Genomic DNA, 22,466 nt, shown 5'->3' with positions numbered 1-22,466 from the left:
TAAATAAGTAACTTACTGTCACTCTAGCTATTTGTTACTAAGAAACTCACCTAAGTACATAACTGTAACTCGGTAATGAAAGTAAAGTAAAGCCTCTTAGAACAGCTGAACTTTATCTGAGGTTCATTAGTGGCAGGTGTTTGGTGAATCGCATTTAGCAGGCGTTTAAATGTGATTAATTATGAACACAGCCAGATTGTAATTAAGCAAATAACTAATTCACTAATTGTAACTAAGTAACTGTTTCTGTCACTCAGTAACTCTTACCTATAGGTAGTTAGGTAGGAGTTACTACATTGTACTTACCTACTACCTCAGTTACAAAGTTATAACTTAATAGTAACTAAAGCTAAAGTAAGTTAAGCTAAAAAACAAACAAGCAAACTCTTAAACAGTTTTGGGGCGGGGGTTCAGAGGCACTTTAAATGGTGGCAGACATATGCTGAGTGCCGACTCCCATTTAACATAATCTTAAATACTAATGGGTAATTCTAAATACAGCCACCTCCCAGTTATAAGTGGGTGTGCACACTTGTGTAACCACATTTATCCAGTTTATTTTTACTTTCCCTTTCATATTTTCAAATTGCAGTTAAAATGTGCACTTGATAGGCCACATTAATAGTGGAAAACATTTTGACATTATTTATCTTGCTCTCATATTTTTGATATCACAAAAACACCAAGACTGTTTATATCCACTGTAAGTTTTGCAATCACAATATGACAAAACAGAAGCACAAACTCCCTTCACTCCTCAAGCAACGTCATGTGCTAGAGTATACAGTACTGATGTGCACCTCCAAAGTAAATAAATAACTCAGCAAGAGCACCACTGGAGCAGCCCGGAGCAGCAGCAGCACCACGACAAGCCATGCGCGATTCATAACTTGTCTGAATGGATCACTTCCCTCCCTCCCTCCCTCAGTGCACACCTTTCATCCCGCCACATTTAGCTTTGTCTCTAGCCTCCGAGCATTCCCTAATTAGCAGCGTTAATGATCTTCAATTAGGCACCTAGCTGCAAATGCATGTTCCACTCGTAGCGTGCGCATGTCTGCGCGTGCATTGGTCCCGATCCTCTCGTGGCGACATCGAATGCCTAATGAAGGGAGTGAAAGGCCACGGGCCGAGCGAGTAGGGGTGTGTGTCGGGATCACATTGGTGTGTGTGTGTGTGTGTGTGTTTGTGTGTGTAATTAAAGAGAAGTGCCAGCAGGGGGGACCTGTGTTAGAAAGGGTCACCCGGGTGAGCAGCAGGCCGTCGGCAACCTATGGTCATTAACTACCGACACTGCCAATAAAGTGTGCGGGGTGTGTATATGGAAGCCACTCACTAAATGACATTCCTTCGATACTTGATTTACTCAGGTGGTATAAATTCACGTCACCTTAACTATTTAAATGAAAACGAATAGAAAAGTATTGCGTTATTTTAAAAGTATTTTTTGAATTTGAGCAATTACAGATAATAGACTGTAACGATACTCATAAGCAGAGATTCTTGATTGATTGATATTACTGCGACTTACAGAGGAGTTACGACCGGCTTTATCTATACATCGCCTGTATTATACTGCCCCCAGGTGGCCAAAGCACAAACTTCAAAAGGAGCAGCACAATGTCCATTGAATTGAAGCAAAAAAAAAAAAAGTGGCTGCTAATTTTTTATATCTGTTTTAATTATGTCATTATTTGTTTTTATAGAGTGAAATAATTATTGATGGCTATTTTTCTTAACTCTTTGACTGCCAGAAGTTTTCAGAAAAGGGATGCCGTCAGTGCCAGCCGATTTAAGCATTTTGACTGATCTTTCAAGGTCCACAGAAAATGTTCTGTTTGGACTATGGAAACACACGTACTACCAAATGAAAGATTGGACTTTCATCTTTCATCAGAAAAAAGAAGTTTGTTTCTACCTTATTCCGTTCTTTAGTAATCAACAATAGAAAATGGTTAGTTTGACTCAATTTCGCCTGTTTTGGACCAAAATACGGAGAAATCAAGCTTTTAGTGAAACTATATTATTTCATGCATTCTAGTGAATTTGACACTTCTTTTTGTCCATGAATGATGCCACAAACACCTAAATAGTGCTTTACTTCTATAAAACACTACCACCAAGAATGAAAAAGTGTTTTTTGATAGCAAAATACGTTTATTTACATTCAACAGTGTAACAATTTGACAACAATTTGGCAAACTATTTACAAATGTGTGCAACTGTGGTGCTATTTACAAATATGTGGATGTTTCAACGACAGTTTTTCTTTTTGTAACACTCTCCTGCGTGCAAGGAGACGCAACAGCATTTGCACAACAGATTGCCTCTTCGCGTGCGCCACTTTCTTGCAGGCCGTTTTTTTCCGGGGAATAGCAAGTATATACTGCAGTGTGTCATCAAGTCTAATATCAGGATCATGCTACGGTTTCGTTACGTCTCGCTTCGTGTCCTACAGTTGCTATACCGGGTGGTAGGAGATGTTCTGATCCATTTTATCCACTCCATTCATGGTGGCATCGTAGTCCAGAAACAGTGTCTTCTCCGTGATCAGACTGTACCCGCTCCTCCGATGAATATGCATTGGACTCGGGGTACTCTTCATTGTCCGATCGAATGTCCGCTTGTGCAGCTCCGGCGTTAGCAGCGGTAGCCGCGCTTAGCCGGTGAGGCTTACTACGTAATCATAGCAGTTGCGTCAAAGCTTCCAACTTTGGCGTCAAGCTCGGAGTCATCATCATCATCATCATCAATCTGCATTGGTCGATGCCAACTCTCCATCGCCCGATCGAATGTCCGATTGTGTAGAAGTACCCGGCCGGCTATTGTGCGCGTTTTCCGGCCTTAGCAGCGCTAGCCGCGCTAGCCGCGCTTAGCCGGTGAGGCTTACTACGTGTTCATAAACAGTCGCGTCAAAGCTTCCAACTTTGGCGTCAAGCTCGGAGTCATCATCATCATCATCATCAATCTGCATTGGTCGATGCCAACTCTCCATCGCCCGATCGAATGTCCGATTGTGTAGAAGTACCCGGCCGGCTATTGTGCGCGTTTTCCGGCCTTAGCAGCGCTAGCCGCGCTTAGCCGGTGAGGCTTACTACGTGTTCATAAACAGTCGCGTCAAAGCTTCCAACTTTGGCGTCAAGCTCGGAGTCATCATCATCATCGACATCAATGCGCTTTTTAGTATTGATTGATGCTTTCCGTCTTTGAAAAAAATGCTCAAGCGTGAGTTGCTTGCAACCGGTTGCTTGGTCAAGCCACAATGGCTTGAACCAGCCATTGTCTCCTCAACACTCTAGCTCCGCCTCACGTCTTCTACTGACGCCCACGGTGGGCGGCCCATCCAACCTTGTGCAAAGAGAGTCATCGCTGCCCTCTAGGGGCCAAAACGAGTCTTTTACTAATCAGATCTGCCTGATACTTTCAGCACAGCTGCCCAAGGCTTTCCTGCACCCGTTTTTGAAAAAAAAAAAAAAAAAACATAGGGGACGTCTTTTAACGTCCTCGGCGCCCTTCCCTAGGTTTATGCTAAACGTTTTATAACGTTTATGGCAGTCAAAGAGTTAACCAAGGACAAGTGTTATGGGAAAAATTTTATTACTATCTCAGGGTTTTCCTGGCTCAAATGATGGCTATGATGGGTGACTACCGATACCAGATATCGGTATTGGTGCCAATACCAGTCTTATTTTAAGGTATTGGTACTCGTGGCAGTGACCAATACCATTATCGGCTGCCCTCCTGCAACCATTTTACGATTAGGGACTAGAAATTAGAAATTATATGAAAGGTGTGCACTGAATGAATACAAAGTTGCCTTTAATTTTTTTTACTGCAATCATTAAAAATTCATCCACTAATACATATTGAATTGTAAATATAGTTCAGTGTTGTTGTAAAACACTCTTATGTTTATTGTATATACTGTGTTTTTATGACTGGCTAGAGCGCGCCACCTCAGGAAATGGGTGTGTGCAACGGTTGCTCCATGATGTGTTTCATCTTCGGTACATTAAAGTACAAAAAAAAGAAAAAAAGTGGGTTTTTTTCCCGGTTTTTGCTTCAGGTCTTCCCGGTGAACTGCTGTTGATATAGCGCCTCCATAATGGCGCAAGATTGCAACTGCAGTTAAAATGCGTTGCTGCTGAGCTCAATCAATACAGCTGGAGCGCTGTGTTAAGCAATATCAGTGGATAAGACTGGAGGTGGCAAGCAAATTAAGTGGAGGTGGCCGCCTCTGAATTTTGTACACAGGAAAAACCCTGTATCTTCTGTTAAAATGTTTTAAGTAACATTTAAAAATTGTGAAATAAGACATTTTAGCCAATGTGCAATAAAACAAAACTACTCATTCTCGGATGACATGCTGAGGGAGGCTTGATGCAAGTACAAAAAAAAGTTGTTAACCTGTATTAAAACTTTCAAAACATGCACACTTAACATTCTTAACTGTCACCTAAGTGTGATTGGCTGGGGGAAGCCATTTTGACTGATGTTTGAAGTTGTTAGACATGGTTCCTTGCCCGTTTTGAAAGCGAGTGAGGATGACATCCCCTTGACATTTGGAAGTAAACACATGCTATGTGAGCATGCTTCAAACAAAACATTTCTGTGGTGGCCCATCAAAAGCAGAAATCCATCAGAACCCACCGGGGTGCTACAATAGCTGCTCACCTGCATTGTATGTGTCCTGCGCTGCGTATCCTTCTCTGCAGTCTTCCGCCCTAATCAATATCAAGTTTACTGGCAAGCAGCGTTGTCGTTGTTCCCGTTTTTATCTTGCTCTGTGAATGTGTGTGTGTGTGTGATTATTTCATCAGCTCAGGTTGTATTTTCAGAGCAGTGAATGCATGTACTGCAGGCGGTGTGCAGTGAATCGCCGACTCTTAAGCTAAGCATTAGATACAATTTAAATACAATTAATGTAAAAACATTGTTGTTCAGGCTTTATTTTTCATACAACGTTGCACAAAGGAGTCATCATAACACAAGTTATCAATCATAAATGTGATCAAAACAGGTATTTTGGGGGGGACTGGTGACTATTTATCATTTATTAAGAACAAAATGACCTGCAGTCCACGAGTTTCTTCATGTTCCAAATGCCAATTGCTCTGAATTTAAAAAACTAAAAAACATGCACTGTTCCTGTCATCAATGTCTATCATGAAACACTGATGCCACTTACTGGCAGAAAATTACCTCAACACAAATCTATGACTCACTATTTCACATTCCTTTTAAAGGTTTAGTATTCTCTTTTTAACTAAAAAACAACAACAACAACTTATAAGTCACTGACTATCAATGAACCAAACGGTACAACCACATTTGTATTTGATAAAACTTACCTTAGCCACCTGGGCGGAGTATAAGAAAGGAAGCCCGAAATGCTGTACATGGACATCTGTTCAGTATAGACATCTCAGCTCCTCACAGAGGATAAAGAACGTAGAGTATAACTAAATACTGTTATATTAGATACCCAAATGTGTTGCTGCACATTTGTTCTGAATGTGAGTTGCTTAACTCTTTTACTGTCAAATCTTATCCAAAAAAACAACCCCAACAGTCCCAGCCGATTTTCAACATTTTTAATCATCTTTCAAGGCAAAAATAATATTGTGTGCTCTGACTACAAAATATTGCATTCCATTCTTTCCTTAGAAAAAAAGTATGTTTCTACCTTATTCCGTTCTTTACTAATCACCATTTGAAAAAAGGTAATTTGAGTGACATCTGGCGAAAAGATACATTTTCTGCACAACAGTGACTTTGACACAAATATTTTTTGTTTAGTGATGCTGAGAATAAGGCTTTGATCATTCACGTCGTCCTTGAAAATGTTCTATTTCCTAAGATCCGCCATGTTTTCTTGTAATTTTATACTACTGGGAGCCCATTGAAAAGAAATACAATGCTGCCATCTGCTGGCGATAATTAGTGGCTGTTTTGTGATTTTTTTCCTCCCCACCCGTTCACAAAAGGAGCGCTGCACAAGACGTTGAAAAAAAACCCATAGTTGACATCAATTGACGTTATTGGCGATGTACAGTGGGCGTGTCCTTAACGTCAATTGACGCTTTTGGCAGTAAAAGAGTTAGTAGGTTCTATGTATGTTTCCCATTTTGTAGTAGCGTCAGCATTAAGCTAGCAGACTAAAGGTGAATGGCGGCTTGTATCTGGAAAAACTCGAGTAACTAAGTCAGGCCACTTGCATCTCAAGGCACCACTATATCCTGTTAATACCCATAAAAACGATTGTTAAAAGCAATATACCTGAGGCGTGGATGATGAACCGTGATATAGTGAGGGAAGACTGTAGATTCCACCCCAGATAGTGCCTTCTCTTTGGACTTCCAGTTCTGAGCGGGAAGACACCCCCGGAGTGGCTCCTTTCTTTTCTGTGTCACGACTCTCACGTCTGCTGCCCCGTCACACGCTCCCGCCTCTGCTTATCACGGTGGGATCGCCTCGACTGACAGACTTATTGGACCACTTGTGGTCGGGGGAAGAGGAGGTGAAGGAGGGTCGTGACAGAAGGTCCCCGCGAAGGGAATAGCGGCAATGACGGTCGCGATGACGAATTCCTGGCACGGCTCGTGAGGTTATGGAGACTAAAAAAAACAGCAATTTGGACTATTATGTGTGGAAAACACATTCACAGACACACTTGCTGAAGCACCAGCCGTGTTTCAGTGGCCAGCAGGTAGTCGTAGTAGCGTGTCGGTTTGCTTGTTTGGAAGCAGATAACAGCGGATCCATTACTCCCCGGAAGCGGCGGTCTGATCCCCGCACTGATACAGACGCTCATTCACCGTCTGAGGGCCATCCAGCCAGCCTGGCAGGCAAAGTAGCCATTGGCACGGAGCTGAAGAGCTTCACAAACTGAGGGGCCAAAGGATATCGGCCCCCCCTTTGTTGTTCGAGAGAGCCATCAAACAGGAACCGCAGACGGAGATGTCTGTTTTCCCACTTTTAACCCTAAATGAGTCAGACTTGTTAAAGTGTTACATTTATCCTCGTCTGCCCTCAATTACTCACATTCGTTTGAGTGTGAACGTGTGAACTCCACAAATTGTCAGTGTCGGCAAAAAAGTGTAGCGAGTTTGCGGTTTTTTTGGTCAGATTAAAGCACGCCTGGAATTTAAAATAAGTGTATTTGTCCTCAGTTAGCAGCTAATGCAAAAGGTCTGTCGCTGGTTTTCCACTAAACTTTACGGGCTTTGACGCAAATTTCCTTCAAAACAAAATACATTTGCACACACCATACAGCATTAAATGAGGAAGAGACTGCGGGTAGAAAGAGAACTTGCCAAAATGGGACTCTGTGGAGTATGATACTAGGCAGGCCGATTTAATCGTCTGACATCAAGACATACCCCTTCCCACCCCAATTTATTTTATTCATGATGTATGTTTTTAACTCATTTGCTCCCAAAAATGTATAAATATGTTCTATTTTTAAATGTTAATGTGTCCCAAAGCGGTATTTATACGTTATTTGTATGCTAGAGCATACAGAAGGCTTAGATACAGCCTCTCAACTGCAAAGAACGGTTGAAGAAATTGTAGTTATTGCACAAACGGCCAGCGGGTGGCAGCAGAGCAAAGGAGATCAACCAGGGCCACGTTGAAAAAAAACCTCTTTTACTCACAATTCTTAATAGATTTGTGAATAGTGATGAAATTTAGCTATATTCTAATGCTAATTGCTGCAAAACGGAAACAGATAGAAATATACTTTTTTCCCGATGAAAGAAGAGACATTAATCTTTTTTTTTGTAAGTTTCATGTTTTAAGAGCAATAGAACACATTATTCTGTGGCCCTTGCAAAACCAGTCAAGATCCAGTAAAACAGCCGGGAGTGAAGGGGATTGCTTCTGTGAAAATGGCTGGGTGTGAATGAGTTAATTGACCGGCTGATTAATCGGTTACGGAATTTTCTTCTGCCAAATACTGAAATCAACATCAGCCTAAAAAAAATCCATATGGTTTGGCCCTAGATAATACTACAGGTGGTACAAAGTGGAGACTGTGGAGTATAATACTGCAGCATCTAGACCTAAGGCACAGCAACCGGATGAGATATGTGTGTTATTCATGAGGAGACTTGGGACAGAAGAAGAAAAAGGTCTCCTGCAGCAAAGTGGAGACTGCGGAATATACTGTAATACTGCAGCGTCCAATACTAACGCACAGCAACCCAGTTTATTCAAGGAGAGACTGAGGGCCGCAACAACAACAACAACAAAACATCAAATGCACCTCAGTGGAGACTAAGGGGCATAACGCTGCAACAGGCTAATCCTACTTAAGCATAAATGATATTTGAAAGCGAATTGATGGCAGCAATAAAACGGTCCTGTGCAGCAAAGTGGAGACTGTGGAGTATAATAATGTGATTTTCAGTCACAACTGCAGCATTAGCTATCTTAATCCATGTGTATTGTTTTTTAAACATGACTGTTATTCAAAACGAGTCAAGAAAACGGTCTGCTGAAGCAAAGTGGAGACTATGGAGTAAATATAGCGGCATTCAGAAGTAAGGCGTAGCAACAGAGGATGCTAATGTCCCTTTCTGTGTTTATCAGTGTGGTTGTACGTGGTGTCAGTAACCTTTTTTTTTTTTGTCAGCGAGAGAACGGAGGCGACAACAGAGATCCGTCTGACTGCATCCCTCTTTTCGTTTTGCTTCTCTTCTTCATTTCATTTCTCTCTCTCGTTCTCCCTTGCTCGCTCGCTCGCTCGCTTTCCCTCCGCCACCCCGGCCATGCTGTTGATTGACGGCCTGAGGGTTTTAATGGGCACTGGAGTGCAGGAGCTGAGGTCGGGGTTGTCATGGCAACTAGGAGAAGGGGGCCTTTTGCTGCTACTGCTGCTGCTGCTTCAGCTTCACCTGCGTAGTGTGTGGAGCCTTCTTGGACGTGCACACAAGCACAGTAAAAATCAAATAGTCAACGTCTTGACCCTTTAAGTCTTATTTGGAAGCAGAAGTGGGCACTTTTTTCCTTCTTCATTTCTATCCTTCTGTTATAGATCATACTGTCTGGTATGTTAGCTGTGTTTTTAGGCAGCCTACCTCTCTCCAGCTCCCCCGAAACATCCAGCAATTAGGCGTTTTATTAGGGCCAGGTCGAGGTTAGCGGGGTCTCACATCTCGGGCTATTTTCCTAAGAGAACTTGAAACAATGTGACTCATTCCGCTGAAGCAAATTCCCAAGAAAAAAAAAAAGAGTCTATTATTGCCTTTCTCGGATGTCATGACGCGTCCAAGACAAACCTGTTGAAGACATAACAGGGCGGGACGGGCCTCAATAGCCTGAACACTTGAGACAAACAGGACAGTGTAACTCAATAGAAGTAAAGACCGAAATGACGACAGCTACAAAATGGAGGTCCCCGGAACTGTGGGAAGCTTCATGTATCGCAGGCAAATGTATACAACTTCCAAGCAGAATACAACTGAACTGTACTTAATACATGTACTTTACTAGATTACAAAAAAGGTTGATGCCACTGTAACGTTATTCACAGTTTCAACATTAAATTCAGACTTTTTTTTTTCACGTTCCACTAGAGGAGCAATGTTGTATATTTTGAGAATCATTGATCAATCCAAATTTGCATCGTAATTAATAGCAACACAACCGGACTAGTCTACATTGATTAAATGTTTTCATTTTTTTTAAAAGGTGTACAAATCGTTTTTTATTTTTAAAATAGCAGCATCATTCATTGCTGAGAATTATGTTAAATAGATTTTTTTTTTTTTGTATTTACCGTTAGTTTAAGCTTGCCCAACTATTTAATTAAATAAATGCAAACTTGGGAAATGTATATGTAAAACTGTTTATTTAGCTATTTTTTTAAATGTCCAAAACACAATTTAGCTTTTTTATTTAATTAGATAAATTAATATTTTTAAATGAATAAATGCTTGCATAATGTGTAATATTTAATTTGTTGATTTTTATCATTTATAATAAAGATAGATTAGCAAACTATTAGATCAAATATTTTGTTGTTATTTAAAAAAAGATTTGCATTTTAAACTTTAATTTAAAAATATATGTCGTTCTTTATTTTATTTTGTCAATTACTTAATTAAATAAGTGAATACAAATTGGATTACAAGTGAATTAATACATTTTGATTAACCAATTTTAGGGAATAATTTTTACAAAATTATTTCCACAAACTTTACAGGACCCTTGATATTAAAGTGGCAAATCAGGGGTCACCAACCTTTTTGAAAGCGAGAGCTATTTCTCAAATTACCTTTAATTGTGTTACCATTAATAACTAATGATATTCATTTATGATTTAACAACATAGGAAACAGATACATTTTAATATGCAGCACTTTAAATATTTAGTTTTGGCATTTGCAAATGATAATTTATACACCATTCCTAGGAAATAACAATGTCCCATCACTGGTGAGGTTTTTTTTTTAGAGTTGGTCCACGGGCTAAAGATTGGCGGTTGTGATTTCGACTCACGAGAGTCATATCTTACTTATAGAGATTTAGCGCTGTTGTTCCATGGCTCAACGTGTGCTCCCTTTGTGTTTTCCAGAGTGCGGCCGCCGCCCCCAGCCCAGTGATGGGCAACATGCCGCCCAACGATGGCATGCCAGGAGGACCCATGCCTCCGGGATTTTTTCAAGTAAGAACAAATTTCACTCGTATTTTTCCATACAAGCTTAGCATCTGACATCTACATTCAGTCACACACAGCACACATTCTTCTTTGAATTCTTTCAATTTCTGACGTTCACATTCCGCTATACAATCTGCATTGTCTTCTACACTCTTAAAACTTTCGGATCCCAAATTGGGCTTTTGAACCCAGTGCTGGGTTCAAAAACAACTGCGCTACGGCTGGGCTATTTGTTCCCGGCGCATTTGAGTGAGAAATTTACCCAGCATGTTGGGTCAAGATTTTGATCCAACAAGGGGTAAAAATGATCAAACTGATGAGCTAATGCTACCAAGTAATGGGTTAGCAGGTTATCAATGTAGTTAAAAATAATACTCTCTTTATTACCAACATTTTCTACGGAGAAGAAGCAGCAACTAAATTTGCTCCTGTCACTAGTCGTCACACCAAGTTCGCATCAAACAGTCGTAAAACTCCTGGGTCAAAAACAACCCAATCTCGGTAAAAAAAAATTGGACCAACCCCCTAACTAATCAATTTGAATTTACTTTGTAGATAGTTTTGCGCAAAACAATAACACCCCATTTTTTTTGTACAAAACAATAAAAATGAGTCGTTTTATACAAAACAATTAAAAACTGGGTATATTTGACCCAAGTTACTGGGTCGATCCAATTTTTGACTGAACATTTTTAAGGGTGCATGTTTGGCCCAGGTTTTACATTCACTCTTAAAGTTGCTGGGTAAGAAATAGCCCAATTTTGGTTTTAAAAAATTGTATCGACTCGCTACTTGGGTCAATTTGACCAAACTTTCTGGGTTGTTTTATACAAAACAAATTGGGTAAAATTTACCCAAGTTATTGGGTTGGTCCAATTTCCCAACAGTTGGGTGTATGTTTGGCCCAAGTTTTACATTCACGCTTCAAACCGCTGGGTGAAAAATAACTTCTTTTTTTTTTTTTGCTACTTGGGTCAATTCTACCCTATTTTGTTCTTTTTTTGTTTTTAATACAGAACAGCCCAGAAAGTTGGGTCAGATTGACCCCAAAGTTTAGCAGGTCTGTCCAATTATTGACCCAACAGTTTTAAGGGTATAGGGCCTAGGTCTTAAAATTGCTGGGTTAAAAGTAACCCAATTGTGGGCAAAAGTTTAGACCAACCTGTTACTTGGGACAATTTGACGCAACTTTCTGGGTTGTTTTGTAACAAATAACACAAATTTATGTACGATACAGGCCCCCACCCAAATTTTTTTTGATACAAAACAACCTTTAGTTGGGTCGAATTGACCCAAGTAGTGGGTTTTTGACACAGCAGTTTCAGGAGTGTTTGGTACCCTTCCTGACACAACCCACCTGTTTTCCTTCAGTGGGGGAACACACCATAACCAGAATTTGAACCCTGATCAATGTTACCCACTGAGCCATCCAGCTGCCTGTCAAAAACTGTGACCACAGCTTCAGAATCCAATTTCCAACCCAATCTACTGGACCGAAACTAGTAACCCAACCTTGGGTAAAAGTCACCCAATCCCAAACCCAGCATTCATTCCCTTTGGCAAATGTGATTCTCACACTATGTACAGTTTGTATACAGTATGAGACTCCACTGACAACAAGCTCTGCCCCCACCCTTGACCACCCTCAAACCCATCCTACTGTCTCTTCCTCCTCCTCCTTTTTTCTAGCCTCTTTAGCTGTCCTAATCCCTGTCCAGATGTGCGCCCTTCTCTGTCCCACTGCCCCCCGCCCATATGTCACACAGCCCGCTTGTTGACTCCTCATGCACTTTGTAGCCTTTTCTCCCCGCTTTGTAGCCATCACAGGCTCTAAGTGTGTCAGTGAAGGTGGACAGAGAAGAGACTGTTCTCCCTGGTTTGTGTTGCTTCACTAATTCCTCCTGTCATCACTGTTCTCTAAAGGCTGTCTACAGGGTCTCACACGCACACTATCCCTCGTTTGCACGCACGCACGCACGCACGCACGCACGCACGCACACACGCACACACGCAAGCCTTTTCCAGCACGCTTTACTTTGACCCACATCCGACTAGTTTGAGTTTGAAGGTTTTATAATATCTTCTATTTAGACAGAAGGCATTCCGACTATATGTTACTTAACAAACAAAACACAGATGATGGTTAGATGATGGCATGGAGATGAGCATTCATATTTCATGGCTGTTTGTCTCCTGGCGGTGTCCTTGAGCACAACTTTAATGGTTCTGTCAGTAATGAAGCATGGCGGCGCACACACACTGTCGTCTTTTATCATGTTATAATTGAAATATTGTATCTGTACGCTGCTGTTCAAACGTTTGGGGTCACCCAGACAATGTCAAGTTTTCCATGGAAACACACCATTGTATGTACAATTAATAAGTTTGAGGGTCACTGTGAAATGTCCTTGTTTTTTAAAAGAAACATTGTATTATTTAGGTGTTGTTTTTTTAAAACATTAATTGTCATAATAATAATAATAATAACAATAACATAATAACATAACAATGAAAGCATCAAGGAAATTTGAGCAAGTTTGTTATTTCAGAAGTGTGTAGATGGATGGATGGATGGATGGATGGATGGATGGATGGATGGATGGATGGATGGATGGATAGATAGATAGATAGATAGATAGATAGATAGATAGATAGATAGATAGATAGATAGATAGATAGATAGCAAGCAATTTTGCTAGCTAACCAGCTAGGTAGCTATATAGCATTCTAGCTAGGTAGCTATATAGCAATCTTGCTAGCGATAGATAGATTGATTGATAGATATTGATAAATAATGATAGATAATGAAATTAAACTGTATGCTTATAAATGTAATTAAAAATAAAATTGAGTAAGATTAACGTCCTTTTTTTCAACAAAAAAACTTTATGTAAAATGAATGAAAATGGATATCTAAAAGAAAAGAAATGAGGTGAACTAAATTTATAAAATGTAATTCTGCCATATTTAAATAATTACAGTGATCCATCATTCTAACATTACCTGTGACAGCAAGAGGACAAACCCGCTTTGGAATATTTCTGTATACATGCGTACCGTGTGCACCGCAGCCATTTGCATACATATCCGTGTGCTGAAGGATGTGAGATGTGTGTGCGTGCGTGCGTGTCGGGGTCGCGCAGAATGTTAATGATGTATGAGCAGTGCGCAGGCAGGGAGAAAGCTATCTGGTGGTGTTGCGTGAGTGGCACGGCGTTCCATAAATAGACCCCGCGCACATGACAGACAGACAGGCGGACAGACAGGATGGCAGAGGGGATGCAGGGAGTAACAAGAGGAATGGATGGATTTATTTCAAGCATGACCACATTCTTCACCGTCTTCATTCTCCGGTTTCACTCGCCAACAAGAACATGCAGAGAAAACAGATGACACATGAAGTGTACGCAGGTCATAGGATAACTTCGCATAACATAACATTAATTTCTTCAGCATTTTTATCCGCTAGTTGTTATTTTTATTCGCTAGCTGTCTTTTATTTTCCAAATTGTCATATTTCATTACAGTTTGACAGCAGGTCACCTTAGCAACAGCTCTTAAGCATTTGATTGCATTGTCTATTTTGGCAAAATAATAATTTATTTGCAACTAAACAACTATGAAATAAGCGACTTTGTCTCATCGCATGGCGCCGCATTGACACTTGAATGTAACAGATGAGCTAGGCTAGACCTTCTTCCACGCCCACCTGTTGAAAATTCTACCTGACGAATACAAACAAATGAGTTTGATGAGTGAATTAGTTTTTTTTGGGGGGGAAATCGTTTTTTTCCCCTAGTTATTATTTATCATCTTTGATTTCATCTCTCAAATGAACTGCCAGCCATCTCCTCAGCATGCATTTCCTCAGAAATTGCATTCGCTTGTCATTATTACATACATTCAGATGTGTGGTGTTCATATGTCGATTTGTGCTTTAAGAACAGGGGTCAGCTACCTTTACTGTCAAAAGAGCCATTTGAGGCCAAATAAATAACAAAAAATCTGTCTGGAGCCGCAAACAAACAGTGTGTTAGTGTTAGTCTAATATACCCAAGAGCTAATTCTACACCATAACCAAAAAATACCCAGCATGCCGTACTTTGAAATTCAGTTTCTTCAACCTTTTGTCTTCCGTTTTTGGATTTTGATTTTGATTTTTTTTACACTTTACATTTTTAGATTTTTTGGCCTTTCTGTCAAATTTCTGACATTTTTAGCAATTTTATGGACATGATAATTATCTGCCACTTTTCTTCCTTTCTGGGACATTTTATGTATTTTAACCTTTTTTTCTGCAATTTTGTGGACATCTTATGGTAATTTAGGGGATTTCTTCTTTTGTTTTTGGACATTTTCTTTTCTGCCTTTTTTTTTTTTTTACCTTTTTGGTAATTTTGTGTATATTTTACAGCAATTTTCTGCTTTTCCTCTTCCTTTTGGACATTCTTAGTTTTCATCTACCTTTCTTACAAACAACTTACAAATTTGGACTTTGAAATAATTCTTTTTTTTAAATCTAAATAATCAATTCATTTAAAAAATATTGCATCTAAAAAATTTAAATAAATATGTAATATATATATATTATTATTATTATTATTTTTAAGAGATCCACAGGGAGCCACAGGAGAGGCTCCAGAGCCGCAGCTTGCAGACCCCTGTTGTAAAACAATGAAATTCCAATTTTCACCCATTTGGGAATCAGTACAAAATCACCACAGAGAGAAGTGGTCCGAAACCAAAGGAGAGTTTTATTGTCACACGCTTGGAGCAAACGCAGGCGAAATGCACCCTGCCCTTCTTGAAACTTGAAAATTACACAGACGCGCACACACTACTGTGCGGTAGTTTGAGTATGACATCGCTGAAACTGGAGCTGAAGCGTACACGCTGCATTCCTGGCGAGCTGACATTCACTCCCTGGTGAACTAATGGCTACTGCGGTTGCCAGCCTTTTGCGCTACTCTCGCTTTTGAAAGAGGAATATTTTTCCTCTGATTCTTGTTAAACTCTCACTATATCTCTCTAAACATTGGGATGTCAAGTCATGTGTAAAAGGACTTCTTTTCTCACCACGCCGCTTCGGCGACACGCGCTTACTCGCCAACTCGTGAACAATTTTTTTTTAATTTGCCTTACCCGCTGTGCCGGCGAGGTAATTAACACGGGCGACCCTAACTTTGTTTGCGGGAGAGGCAAGGGTGAGGGGCAGAGGTGCCACGAGCCCTCCGCTGCATGCAAACTGTGGATAGATGAGATGCACAAACAGAAAATAAAGACAAGGAGACGGTGCGAGGGTCTAAACAGTGTACACGTCAGGTTTATAAGCCCCCTCCCCTCCCAGGCAAAGTCCATCACTGCTGCATCACGGCCCTCTGGGGAGGACAGGCAGAGGGGAGATGGCGGGAGGAGGGGGTGAATTAATGATAGCAGGAGGGAGGAGGAGGAAGAGAGCACACAAAGGCATCAGGAGACTCTTTCACCGCTGTTTCTCGTATGCATAGGCATTATAATCGATTAATTGATCTGTAAGAATTCTCTTGATTGTGTATGCAATTAACTGGGTGACATTCACGCTATGGCATAACTACTGGAATCAGAATAATTTAGTACCACACTGGCATGGAAGCAAGAGTTCAAAACATTTCATAAAAAAACAGACCATAAATAATAAATATTTGATCGTTAATTTTGTAAAAAAATAAAAAAATAAAATGTTGTTTGTTTTGTTAAATCATCTTTTCCCATTGAAATGAATAGAAATGTCATTAGTCCGTTCCAGCCTCCCCCACACAAAAAAATTAATTGTATTTTTAATAATAAAAAACACTCATTTTGTACTTTATAAAAATATAGATACTAACAATATTAAATACAATGTAAAGATTTTAACAATTTGTGTATCATGATTAATTTATTGGGGTTTAGCCACCAAGGGGCAGTATAATGAACAAGTGTAGCAATATGTATAATTTTCTTTCCAATCACTTATTAAATCGCCTGCTATTTTGCTATTCAAAAGTTATTTTCCAGCCAGACTTCTTCTTTTAACAAATCCACTACTTTCAATACCACTCCTTCAATTCCTGTCTTTTATGATTGGACAAACTGATTAATCCTGGTGTGTCTGGCCATTGTCGTCGTGGTTACTGAGGTCAGGCACACCTGGATTAATCAGTTTGTCCAATCACTAATGAGTGGTACTGAGTTCAGGAAGTAGTGGATTTGTGCAAAGAGCCCATTCCGGTGTTTCACGATTACATGTCAATCGTAGGTTAGCTTAGCAATTAGCATGGCTTCTCTGTCTTCCTTGTCATCCCTTTGTGGGAATGATACTTGTCAGAAGTGTAGCTTATTCATTGGCATGGATTCCGTAGCGTGTTTAGCCACATTAGCTAACCAGCTGACGTTTGTTGCTAGCTAGCTTATGTAGTACGTAGCGCTGAGCTAGCCCCTATTTCCCGGTGTAGGTCACTTAAGCGCGTATCCACCCCAGCATATCTTTTTGGGACAGTATCACGATTTTCGGAGGAAAAACTTTAAAAATCTGTGATTCTCAGTTTTGCTTTTTTTGAGCCTTGTAGATTCATTATTTGAAGTAAATACATCATTTTTCAGACTAACTAAGTGAAATTGGATTTATTGTGGCAATGTGAAATGACACATAGCCCATGTGTACATGTGGAAATACAGTATTAAACGAAGAATTGGGGTCGTTTATCAAAGCAAAATGAAGAAGCGCTATAAAAACCTGCATGACATCAGTGCAAATAATGTCATGTGAATACCTACATCGGGTTGAAACACCTCGTAGACGTGTCTGGGCGGGCGGGCAGGCTCCTTAGGCCACAATGGCGTGTCTCCTCTTGCCCAAAAAACTAAAAACGTGATCCCAAGAGTCTCGAGCGGAATGGTTTTTTAGCACACAGGTATTTGCAGCGCTTCCGGGACAAAGCCCAACAAGAGGATTAAGTTTGATGACACATTTAAGAACAAGAGGCGCAAGTATCAAAGGCAAATTCAAGGAGGCTGTTCAAAGCGGATGCATGGCGAGCACGTGGCGAATTAAAGAGACACCTGCTTTTCCCAAAAAGGTTAAAAAAAAAAAAAAAAAAAAAAAGTCTACAACTGAAATCATCTAATAAAGAATAATGAAATTTCTTAATCAATAGCTGCTGTAGTCAAACATGGTTGCCTAGAGGTTCAGGGTTCGAATCTCAGCTCTGCATGTTCTCTGGCACTCCTGCCGTCCAAACACAACGGTTCTTCAAAATCAATTTTCGTTCAGGTGTCTAAATGTTCTATACCTGCAAAGACGGCGAAAAATGGTCATCCACTATAGCGCTCCGGGGAAATCCCTGAAAATGTTCAGCCCAAATATTGCGAGTTGGAAATATCTCATATGGGCCAAAAAGGTGTCAGTGGCTTCAACATCAAAACCCACCGAGGAATGGAACCATACTTGACTCTTATCAGTGCTGCTTGTATCGCCACAAAAGTGACACCAAGCGATTCTTCCTCAGGGATTCCAAAGAATGACGGGCACTTGAAGCATTTCTTACCGTCCTTGATCGTGTTCACTCAAGGTAAACATCAGCTGTGACGTTTGCCTCAGACGGCAATAACAAACAAAAAAAATTCTATAGCTCTTATCCTGTTCAGGGTCACGGGGAAGTTGGAGTCTATCCCGGCTGACTTAAGGCTGATCGCCCGTCAATACAGTGAACCCCCACTTATTTGTGGTTCATTATTCACGTATAATCACATTTGTGTTTTATTCTGTGGGTCCTGTTCTCAGTTGTTCACGCCATGAGATGCTACAGAGCCCTGGCTAGTAAGAAAGTGACAATTGGTGTCAAGGAAGTATGTTGAAAGGATAAGCTAACAAATGTCATTATTGCTCAATTTGATTGTTATTGCTTGATAGCAGTTCTGCTTAGACATAATGGCTTTGTATGGTGACACTTACAAGTAAAGAAAATGCTAAACCAGAAGCAGCCGCCACATTATTTTACAGCTATTGTGTTGTGTACAGATTAACTCATTCACTCCCAGCAATTTTCACTGAAGCAACCCCCTTCGCTCCTGGCTGGTTTACTGTATTTTGACTGATTTTGCAATTGCTATTGCTATAAAAACATGGAACCTACCAAAAGAAAGATTAGAGTCTATAGAGTATATCTGTTTCTGTTTTGCAGCAATTAGCATTAAAATATAGCTAAGTTTCATCATTATTCACAAATCTATTTAGAATTCTGAGTAAAATTGCTTTTCTTCATTATGGCCCTGGTTGATCTCATTTTACTCTGCTGCCACCTGCTGGCCGTTTTTATAATAAATATCATTGCTTTAAGCTTTCTATTCAGTTCCGAGGCTGCATCAAAGCCTTCTTTCTGTATGTTCTAGCATGAAAAATATAAAAATAAATAGGTTTTTGGGACCTTGGTAATATTTAAAATAGAACATATTTATACGTTTTGGGAGCAAATGAGTTAATGTTTGAATAAATGATTACTCCAAAGGAAAAACACCATTATACAAAGTCTTCTGACTAACACAGCAGCAGCTGTTGCACTTGTGCTAAACAGTAGCTGACTTGCGATAACAAACATCAAATTGTTGACAGTTATTAGGCACAGCGAGTACAAAAACAACATTGGGGAAATGAGCCACATGCTGCTTCACTAAACCAATTCCTAAGCTTACTTGATCATGTAAACATACATACATCATTGAGTCAGTCATACATGTTTTGGGGCTGAAAGTGAAACTCGAACCCGGAACTTTCTCCGCGCTGTCCGATTGACACGGGCGACTCGCCGCCTTTCTATCACGTTTAATGCCTCTCATTCATCCCTGATAGCATTTTGTCATCTTGTCAGCGTGCTATATATATTGTCAGCTAGCTGGAGAGCTCTCTGGAATGTTAGCAAGGAGTGACAATGTGCGTGCGTGTATGCGTGTGTGTGTGTGTGCTCGGATTTTGTGTGCGTGTGTGTGTGCGGGCTGTTCCTCCTGGCTTTGTTTGTTGTGTTCAGTGATGCAGGCTGCTTTGTATTCTCACTTTGCGTGTGTGTTTGTGTGCATGTACGTGTGTGTGTGTTCCTGCTGCTTGACTGCAGCTACACACTGCCCTCTAGTGGCGCTTGAGTTAAACTCACCAACTGGGCTGCTGCTGCAGGTCTTGCTTAAGCTGAAAGCAGTGTTGGAAGGCGAGGGGGGGTGCGTTGATGCTTTTGTGGTCCCGTGCCAAGCTGTTATCTCCTTAGCCGGCTAGAAAATTATTTTATTAATTGCTTCATTTAACGCTCCCTATGTCCCCCCCACCCCCCTCCCCCCTCTTCCTCCACTCGTGGCCGCTCATAGACAAACACACACACACGCAGTGTTGGCCGGCGTACACCTCTGTGACAGTTGAAGTGTTCTTTCTCTGCGGGGACCTGCGGAGGGAACAGTGCGCTCATAAAGGCCGTATGCCGGCCCATTCACATGTAATGGCAGGAAGGCCCGCAGAGGCCTGCAGAGGCCCCGGCCAGCCGCGGCACTGTGCTCCATTATGGCACATTATGGGGTAAGAGTGTGCGCGGGTCATTCTTCATGCTGTGGGGGCATGAGACTGTTTACACACGGGCTACTCACGCCACCACCATTTTCAGGGATAAGAAACAAGTTGTCTTAAGTACAGTGAGACTCACGTGAGACTTTCGATCAGCAAGTTTGAAATGATTGGTTGTTAAAAGAATGTGAGAAGATAATAATAATAAGAGTAATGCCTCGTTAATCGCGGCGATTATGTTCCCAACTAGGGATAGACCGATTATCGGTGCCGATATTTAACATTTAGACGAATATTGACATCGGCTATTTTTTACAAATCTAAAAGTCTGATCAAGCGTTTGCGAACTTAATGAATTTGGGGTTTTCTTTAGGGTTCGTAAAATGTTGCAAAAGGTTGCAAAGATGCTCACAGACAGTTTTTACTTAACTAGTTTTTTTACAATAACTAATACTCTAACGCATTACTTTTTTAAATACAGTAACTCAGTTACAGTTACAATATGGTGCGTTAGTCACAGTTACTTGATAAATGATTGAATTGAATCATTTAATTGTGCGACACTCGTGAGGATAAGCAAATAATGAATGGATTCGTCCTGTTTACAATTGATTGCCGCTGCCGTACTAATGAAGAAGTTGTATCGTGGAGAACCGGATTCGGGAGTCATGGAGAGTCAAGGCGAGCGCAGTGTTTCCACATGGAAATACGCTCATTACTTGACTTTCGTTGAGCATAAAGGAACAGTGTATGTTTTTTTTTAAGTAACTAAAGAGTTACTTTAAATAGTAACACATTTCTTTTTTGTTTAATTAATCATCAGAGTAATTTAGTTACTTTTAAAATGAAGTAAGTCGTAACTGTAACTAGTTACAATTTTTTTTTAGTAACGAGCACAACACTGGTCACAAACAGGTTTTCTTGTCACAAAGACATTTTGAACATGTTCTGACAAATTTTCACTGTTTACGAAAACCTTTTGAAACCTTTGATGAACTCTGATGAGAACCCAAAATTTGCTATGTTCGCAAGCACAGAGAGATACCAGCCTAAGAGATCAAAACTGGGTTAATTTCATGGAACTTTCTATGTATGTATTTATTTAAAATTGCACCTAACTTTATAAGAGATGCTGCTTTTTGCTTTTGTTCAAATTAAAACGAAAATAAGTGGAAGTTTAACATTTCAGTTATATTTGGAAAACTATTTACTATAGAAAAGTATTTACTTTTTGTTAGAGATGAAAACAAAGCTTTGTCTATATGCTGTATTTTAAATTAAAAGAAAAACAAAACATGTTGAATATTTGAAAAATTGCTTTTTATTTTGATGCTAATATTTTATATTTTACTGCAAAATATTTGCTCCAAATATCGGTTATCGGCCTCCTTGCTTACTAATAATTGGTATCGACCCTGAAAAAAAAATCGGTCTATCACTATTCCCGTGCCCTGCCACCCCACTTTCCTACCAGAGCCAAAAATCTGCAAAGTAGCGACCATGAAATTATTATTATTATTTAGCTCTGCTTTGAAGCTTTATACATAATACTAGTAATACTCTACTGCTGTAGTAGCTGTGATTGAAGTAACGTGGCTTTAACAAGTGACACCTGGCCTGTTGAGTGACGTCAGAGTTAGCGAATGAGAGCATAGCTAGCTGCTAACTGGCTAAATTGTTAGCCACCTGCATTGAGCGTCCGGCCATCGGTTGAAGCAATTGGCAGGCCGTGTAGGAATGTGTTTGTGTATACTGTAGTTTGGTTCATGTTTAAAGTGATTAAAGTGGCACTGGCAGCTGTTTCTATTCTAACCACCTGTGGAGGGATTACAATTCATTCTAGCTAGCAGTCGTAGGCTATATCATATTAGCTAACAATGTTGACATGCAGTTGTGTATCATCCCAAAACATTAGATTTGTTTCTGTCTTTATGCACGCTTTCCCCCAGGCACGCGTTTATTTACATCACAACATAAGACAAGCATGCAAGAGTGAGAGTTAGTACATTAGAATCTTTTTCGCTGTGCGTTTAAGGTTAGGGTTAAGTTGACCTGCGAATTTGTCATCTTCATAGTATAAGAGGCGCACCAGAGTGTGTAAGGGAATAACAGGATGTAGTGACTAGAGTGTGAAGCTTAACACCCGAGACTGCCCCATGCCCACTGTGTTGAAAGCAATTGTCAACACCAAGCGGGTACCACGTCTGCCACGCAGTCAAGAGGCCGCGGGTTGGAATCTCA

General features: G+C 40.3%; 1 protein-coding gene across 2 annotated transcripts in view; it reads left to right on the top strand.

The window, feature by feature from the left end:
• The window catches only part of ssbp4 (single stranded DNA binding protein 4), a 102,922-nt gene that overhangs the window by 62,045 nt on the left and 18,411 nt on the right, over window positions 1–22,466 (top strand). For both annotated transcript variants that reach the window (XM_086089337.1, XM_086089338.1), the window contains exon 5: window positions 10,583–10,672. In XM_086089337.1, the coding sequence (XP_085945463.1) occupies window positions 10,583–10,672 (90 nt within the window). The remainder of the gene's footprint in view (window positions 1–10,582; window positions 10,673–22,466) is intronic.

The sequence above is a fragment of the Leptonotus elevatus genome, chromosome 11 (genome assembly GCF_054856555.1).
Source record: "Leptonotus elevatus isolate MCC_2025b chromosome 11, RoL_Lele_1.0, whole genome shotgun sequence".
NCBI classification, from domain to species: Eukaryota; Metazoa; Chordata; class Actinopteri; order Syngnathiformes; family Syngnathidae; genus Leptonotus; species Leptonotus elevatus.
The sequence above is the reverse complement of the archived record's forward strand: the minus strand, read 5'-3'. Positions and strand labels throughout refer to the sequence as shown.